The sequence below is a fragment of the Cebus imitator genome, unplaced genomic scaffold (genome assembly GCF_001604975.1).
Source record: "Cebus imitator isolate Cc_AM_T3 unplaced genomic scaffold, Cebus_imitator-1.0 Scaffold123, whole genome shotgun sequence".
Classification (NCBI taxonomy): domain Eukaryota; kingdom Metazoa; phylum Chordata; class Mammalia; order Primates; family Cebidae; genus Cebus; species Cebus imitator.
Window position 1 is genome coordinate 2,983,905 of NW_016107438.1, and position 7,992 is coordinate 2,991,896.

A 7,992-nucleotide genomic window follows, 5' to 3' on the forward strand; every position below is an offset into this window, starting at 1 on the left:
ATCTCAGCTCACCGCAACCTCCGCCTCCCGGGTTCAGGCAATTCTCCTGCCTCAGCCTCCTGAGTAGCTGGGATTACAGGCACGCGCCACCATGCCCAGCTAATTTTTTGTAGTTTTAGTGGAGACGGGGTTTCACCACGTTGACCAGGATGGTCTCGATCTCTTGACCTCGTGATCCACCCGCCTCGGCCTCCCAAAGTGCTGGGATTACAGGCGTGAGCCACCGTGCCCGGCCCTTTAATGAGTTTTCTAGCGAGCTTTTCGTTCTCTCCTTTTTCCTTTTAGGCACCAACGGAGAGGCAGCTTCGATATAAGGAAAAAGTGGCTGAACTCAGGAAGAAAAGAAATTCTGGACTGAGCAAAGAACAGAAAGAGAAATACATGGTGAGGAAAAGTTAAATATTTAATGAGCATGAGCTCCGGCTATATTTGATTCCTTTTGCTTTCTGAGCTTCTGCCTTTCAGATTTGCCATTTAGTATTCTCTGCATGTGACTACCAAGTGACTCCTCTATGGCATTTAAAGTTTATTTCATCCCCAAAACTTGAGTTGTTGAGAGTGGAAACAGGAGGTCTTGGGAAAATGAAATACAATTAGAATTTATATTAAAAAAAAATTGACCCTCTAGTTGTTCATAAATTTTACTGTCATCTTAAAGGATCAAATTTACCCACTAGAACACATGTCGTGGCACTGGAGATATCTGAAGAAAAATATTCAAGCTTAATAGTAGGCTGCTTATTTTAATGGAAAAATAGATTTCCTCTATGATTAAAAGGTATTAATTGGGTGAATATTCTATAATAGATCTTCTTGTAGTATTTTAACATTTTTTTTCTAACTTTAGAAGTGATGTACATTTGTAAGAGAATTTAGAGTAATTAAGCAAAGTGTGTGGAAGAAAACAAATCCTATGACTTAAAAATAGCCAGAGTTAGTGTTTTTGGATATATCCTAGCTTTTTCACAATCCCTTATTTACATAATTAGCTTCTCACTGTATGTAGCACTTTAGATTCTGTCTTTTCACTTAAACATCTTTTTTAGGAAAAGATTTTATTCTAAATGTATTAATACATGCTTACTACTGAAAATACTGAAAATGTAGAGAAGAAACATTCCAATAAAAAATTGTTCTTCAGGATAGAAACCACTGCTTAACATTTTGACGTGTGTTCTTTCAGTCTTTTTCTTTTTTTTAAAGCATTTATTTTAAATTTTAGATAAGGGGCTACATATGCAGATTTGTTACATAGATCTGTTGTGTGTTGTTAAGACTTAGGCTTCTAATGATCCTGTCACCCAGGTAGTGAACATAGCACCTGAAAGGTAGTTTTTTGACCCTTGTCCCTCTCCCCCCTTTTGGAATCCTCAGTGTTTAATGTTGCATTCTTTGTGTCCCTCTGTACCCAGTGGTTAGCTCCCACTTGTAAGTGAGAACACGCTGTGTTTGGTTTTCTGGTTTTTTTGTTAATTTGCTTAGGGTAATGGCCTCCAGCTGCATCCATGTTGCTGCAAAGGACATGATTTCATTCTTTTTTATGGCTGCTCTTTTAGGCTTTTTCTGACATTTTAATTTTTTTTTTTCAATAGAGTTGGAATGTTTTCTTATTTAGCCATTAGAATAGATTCTTAAATGTAGGGCTTGTGAAGACTTAGAGCATGGTTTCACTGTGACAAAAATATGCCAGACTATGTATAGTTGACCCCTTGTATCCATGGATTTTGTTCCCGTGGATTTAACCAACCACGGATCAGAAATATTTGAGGGGAAAAAAGTGTGTGTGTGTCTGTACTGAACATGTACAGACTTTTTCTTGTCATTTTTTATGAAGTAGCACAGTGTAACTGCTATTTACATGGCATTTACATCACATTATAAGTAATCTAAAGATGATTTAAAGTATACTACAGAATGTACCCAGGATGTAAAATATTACATCATTTTACGTAAAAGACTTGAGCATCCATGAATTTTGTTATATACAGGGAGGTTAGGGGACATTCCTGGAACTGGTGCCCCAGGGATCTCAAGGGATACTATATTTACTTTTTTTTTTTTTTGAGACAGAGTCTGACTCTGTCACCCAGGCTAGAGTGCAGCAGTGGTGCGATCTCAGCTCACTGCAACCTCTGCCTCCCCAGTTCTGGGTTCAAGTAATTCTTCTGCCTCAGCCTCCCAAGTAGCTGGAATAATAAGCGTGGGCCACCACACCCAGGTGATTTTTGTATTTTTAGTAGAGACAGGGTTTCACTACGTTGCCGAGACTGGTCTTGAACTCCTGAACTCATTTGCCCACCTCGGCCTCCCAAGATGCTGGGATTACAGGCGTGAGCCATTGCGCCTGGCATGTATTTACTTTTTTGATAGTCATCACTGTCTTAAATGATAATTTTAGGAATAAGTGGACATAGGCCAGTGTGTGATGGGTCGTGGGGTGAATTTGTAGTTAGACCTTTACACCAGACTCTGTTAGTTTGTAGAGTGAGGACTTTAGTAGTGGGCGATAGGGTACCAGGTTGTTTGCTTGTCCCAGTCTTGTTCACTGTTTCTATCTGCAGACTGGTTAGAAGTGTAATAAGACAATGATACCACATGTTGAGTGATGAGCGCTCGGCACTGTGGTTGTGATGTGCCTGTGATCTTCGTAACAGTCCAGGATGATCAGTGGTATTTCCCCTATTTTATATACAGGAAAACTAAGACAGAGAGGTCTTTGCCCAAAGAGAGGTAATTTGCCCAAAATCATACGGGTAGAAAATGTCTGAAGTAAAAGTTCCTGAAATTTTTAATCTTAACAGACAACTGCTTTTCAGTAATTTGGGATAGGTTATTAGGGTCCAACCTTCCTGATGAAAACGCTGGCTAGGATTTCTCAAGCTTGTTTTCCCCAGTGTTCCTCAAACTAGAAGAAATAACTAACGCTTTGAACCCAAATCTTAGATGATGGAGCCCAAATTTAAAAAGATTCACTGCAGATGGAACCAGATTAACCAGAAAAAAATTTAATAGGGATAAAGATGCTGATGAATGATGTCTTCATATGCTAATTTATGTGTGAAATCCATAATGTTTTCCTGGGATACTCCATCCACTCCACTTAACTACCATTATCTCCTATTCTCTGGATGGGAGGTGGAGCCTCGAACAGAGTGGGAAGGGCTAAAATCAAAGATTTAAAAGGGAAGTTTCCTTTGTAGAATTTCTTTCCTGGAAAGGATTCTTGTAGTGACCGCCATGGTAAGATTGGGAAATTATTTAAGATTGGATTATTTTCTTGCTTTTAATTTTCTGTGGCTTTTCCCTGTTTTATTCTTGCTTAATATTTAGAAAGGCTTTTTTTAAAGAGTCCAGCCTATTTTTCCTATACATGTGGACTGGAGTTTTAAAGTGAGAGTAGTACGCCTTCTGCAGACAGTGTAGCGGTGGCTGCGGCAATTCAAGTGAAAGAAGTTACAAAGGACTGCTTCATCCAGCTGCCCCTGCCCCTCCCTTCCTACAGATCTTTTCAGTCTAAACTCTTAGACACTAAGGCTTAGAGAATCTGGTTTTTGTTTGTTTTGTTTTTAAATCGGGCAGTATCCACCAAAGCTCCTTCCAGATTTCAGGATTCTGGGAATTTGTAGTGTCTCTGGGTTTGTTGTACTTTATTTATTTGTACTGTCATGCACATTTTTACATGAAGGAACGGAGGCAGAGTTCTGATCCTCGAAGTGCATCCATTTAGAGACAGAAGAATGAAGCCCCCTTCCAGAGATGTGGGAGCATTTCCTCTCCAGATTCACTGGGGTGGGTAGTGGGAATCTTCTGCATTAACCTGATAAGTATGTCTTGTGCTTAGTCCCTAGCACCTAGTATGTAGGCACTAAATAAAATGGTGGTATGGTTTGCATGGATTGAAATAAAGTTCTTAGAAACAGAGAGTATCAGAGTATCATGCTCTGGTTATTTTCCTAGGAACACAGACAGACCTATGGGAACACACGGGAACCTCTCTTAGAAAACCTGACAAGCGAGTATGACTTGGATCTTTTCCGAAGAGCACAAGCCCGGGCTTCAGAGGATTTGGTGAGTATTAAAACCTCCAAACTGAAGACCACTTGTGAAAGGTGCTTAGAACTGCCAAGAAAAATGATTGCAAATCAGTTTGATGGGAATTAAGTGTACCTTGCTTCTTGAATCTCTTTCCCTGTCTCCCAGCTGTCTCTTTGGAGACTGGCCTTCCCATTCAGATTTAAAACAAATCACCCCTCCTCCTTTCCTTTTTTTATTCCCTCCTTTCCACCTCAGCTCCTGGAAGTACCAGTTTGGCTAGAGCTAGTGAGGCTGGGTAAGACAGAAGGCTCCCCTTTGTCTCAGCTGGGCAATTTGCAATTCTGAGAACCTGTAGCCTAGGAGAGACTCATCTCTGTTGTTTTCTTAATCCCAAGAGGAACTCCCCTTTTGCAAGGTTTCCTCTGCACTAAGAATGAAAATAGCAGTGAAGGGGAATAATGGAAAAGGCTGTTGTCAGATGTTTTAGAATTAGTCTTTGACATAGCCAAGTTTGATACATTGGTTTTACATTCTGATCTTTATTTAGAGCTAGTTTATACTGAGTTTTGCTGTCCTAGGCAGAATTTTTAACAATTTTGCTTGAAAAAAATTCTGGTGATTGAGTTTACCTCTGATATAACAGATTAAATGTGTTCAGGGAAGCTCAACTTTTAAAGTGAATCTCATCTCCACCCACTACCCCCTTGTATTTAAAAAAAAAAAAATTGTATCGAATACTAGACCTGTTGAAGACTTGGTGGAGGCAGGATATGCTGGCTACCCTTGGCTGGACTGGGCAGTTGCTGATGCTGGTTTTCCCTATCCTATTCCTAAATGTATGGAGTATTTCCTAGGCTAACCTTTCACAAGTTTACACCTGTTGTGCTTACAAATTATGATACTTTTGTAGCCAACTCAGAGCATATCCAAAGAAAAAAACATTTTTTTTTTTTTTTTTTTTTTTTNTTTTTTTTCTGAGAGAGGGTCTTGCTCTGTTGCCTAAACTGGAGTGCGGTGATACTATCATGGCTCACCGCAGCCTCGACCTCCCTTGCTCAAGTGATTCTCACACGTCCGCCTCCTGAGTAGCTGGGACTACAGGCATGCCACCACACCCAGCCAGAAATACTTTCTATTTCCTAGAGTTTAGATTCCAGAATTATTATGCATCATTTCAAAAATAATTTTTAAAGGGCCTACTTTTTTTTCTAAGTGGCCATTGTAGATGTATGTCATAGAGATTCATATAGTTTTATAAAAGCTTCTGCAGAAGCTTACTTTAAGGCAGATTCTAAGTCAACATTTTGTTTAGCTTTAGAATACTTTATACGGGTTGAGAGTTTGTATCTGTGATGACTTTCTTGATAATTCAGTTTGGTCTGGGATGATAAAAATGAAGTTTCCAAGGTCTCATTTTGGTGAGGCCCAGAATGTGGGAGGTAGTGGAGAAACCCCCCTTTTGAGACATGTGCTCTGGGCAGTATGGGTAGTAAGTTTTCGATATGCCTGCCTGATTTTTCATGTAGCTGTCTTTAGTGTAAATTCTCATGAGTAGAAACCAAATCTGTCTGATTTTTTTTTATAGCCTAGCATGGTGGCATGTACACATGCTTTTAAAAAGAAAGGTATTGTTTATTTATTTATTTATTTTTTTAAAACAGTCTCACTCTGTCTCCCAGGCTGGAGTGTAGTGGCATGATCTCCTTTCACCATAACCTCTGCCTCCTCGGTTAAGTGGTTCTTCTGCCTCAACCTCCCAAGTAGCTAGGATTACAAGTGTTCGCCACCACACCTGGCTAATTGTTTTATGTTTAGTAGAGATGGGGTTTTGCCATTTCAGCCAGGCTGGTCTTGGACTCCTGGCCTCAAGTGATCTGTCCGTCTTAGCCTCCCAAAGTGTTGGATTACAGGAACCACCGTGCCCTGCCTAAAAACAAAGATAATAAAGTCTAATCCTCCTTTGACCTTTGATTTCTTGGCAATAGGAGAAGTTAAGGCTGCAAGGCCAAATCACAGAGGGAAGCAACATGATTAAAACAATTGCTTTTGGCCGCTACGAGCTTGATACTTGGTACCATTCTCCCTATCCTGAAGAATATGCACGGCTGGGACGTCTCTATATGTGTGAATTCTGTTTAAAATATATGAAGAGCCAAACGATACTCCGCCGGCACATGGTGAGTTGTCTTGGGTTCCTCTGCTTTGACCGTGATGACAATAAGCTGTAGGATCTCTAGATTTTGCCATAGCGATGACATCTATTCAGGCACCTTCTCGGTGTTCCTCAGCAGTAGGACGAAGGCATAGGAAATGGAAGGCCACAGTTCAAGGCACAGTGTAGAGCCTGAAGCATGGCTGGTGCTGGGTGCCCCCCAAAGCAGCTGAGGGCCCTTACCACATCCTGTCACATACATCTTCCTGTCTTTTGTTCTTGCTGCCTACTCCTCTGCATTTCCTGCTTGGAATATGAATTACTTCTGCCCACAGGCTTTGTGTGTACCAAACTAAATGAAAATACAGACTTCATTAGGCAGAGCAGGGACAGCATGGCTCACCTTTATATCCCTAGCAACTAGTGTGGACAGCTGATGCCCAGGAAACATGTGCTGAGTAGGTACTACCTTAATATTTAAGGGAGATCAGCCTGGGTTATGAAAGTAGCAGAATGGGTCCTTTGGTGCCTTACCCTCTTTTTCCTAATAATCTATTATTTCCTAATGAATCTGTTATTGTTGACAAATATGTTTACTAGATTTTTTGTAGCTTAAAAAAAGAAGCTGTTTTTTTCCCCCTGTGTTACAGAATACAGAAGCTTTGTCTTAAGGGGAATTTCTGCCATGGAGCAAGGATGGGGAGCAGGGGAAGGAGTGGAGATTAGATTGGCCTTTCAGACAGAGAAGACTTTTTTCGTTCTCTTCTTCTTCTTTTTTTTTTTGAAATGGAGTCTGGCTCTGTTGCCCAGGCAGGAGTGCAGTGGCACGATCTCAGCTAACTGCAGCCTTCGCCTCCTGGGTTCAAGCGATTCTCCTGCTTCAGGCTCCTGAGTAGCTGGGACTACAGGCATATGCCACCATGCCTGTCTAATTTTTGTGTTTTTAGTAGAGACGGGGTTTTACCGTGTTGGCCAGGATGGTCTCGATCTCTTGACCTTGTGATCCACCTGCCTGGGCCTCCCAAAAGTGCTGGGATTACAAGTGTGAGCCATCGTGCCAGGCCCTTGTTCTTATAATCACAATATAATTTGGCTCTAAGGCCTCTGGGGTGTCTCTTTTTTCTTCCCCTTCCTTTTTATTTTCCAGGATTTCTATATGCTGAGCAGGCGTCTTGTGATTTCTGTCGTTATACTCTCCCCACTTTGGTTGGTGATACTGCTTTTTTATGTTCCCAGTTCAGGAGCACATGGTCTGTAGGTTTGGGGCCCAGAACTGTTGCTTTGACTCAGGTTCTCCAGGCCCTGGCATACTTGACTGCATGGGGCTAGAGGTGATTAGCAGGGACTGCTAGAGATACCAGTACACAGGGAATAATGGGGTCAGAGGAGGGGCACTGACAGATGGCAGTCCATGGAGATAAAGTAAAATGGTTTTACTATGTGAAAGCAAAGCTGGTGTTTTTATTGATGTGAACTGCTTATCATTTATGCCTTTTTTTTTCCTTTTGTTTCTGGTTAAGTGACACTAACCAATGAAATAGCCAAAAGGGCAAGAAATAGTAGTAGAAGGAGAATAACAAAGGATCTAAATAAATCTGAGGATCAAATAAACATTCTGAGTATTTGAAAATCTACTGTATTATATGCTTTAAAAATCAGATTTCAAGAAATACCTATTTTACCCATGCCTGTTCTGATTCCCATTGCTTCAGGTGTGATCACTGAATTGAAATGGTCTTCCGGCTTGGCTTCTGTTTCTTTTCTTTTTTTTTTTTTGAGACCAAGTCTCAACTCCGTCACCCAGA

The 7,992-nt window shown here is 40.8% G+C and overlaps 1 protein-coding gene across 1 annotated transcript in view; it reads left to right on the forward strand.

Annotated features, from left to right (window-relative positions):
* KAT7 (lysine acetyltransferase 7) overlaps positions 1–7,992 on the forward strand; it is a 38,373-nt gene that overhangs the window by 20,143 nt on the left and 10,238 nt on the right. Inside the window, exons 7-9 of the mRNA XM_017540027.1 lie at positions 286–384; positions 3,958–4,068; positions 6,021–6,212. Of these exons, the coding sequence (XP_017395516.1) occupies positions 286–384; positions 3,958–4,068; positions 6,021–6,212 (402 nt within the window). The remainder of the gene's footprint in view (positions 1–285; positions 385–3,957; positions 4,069–6,020; positions 6,213–7,992) is intronic.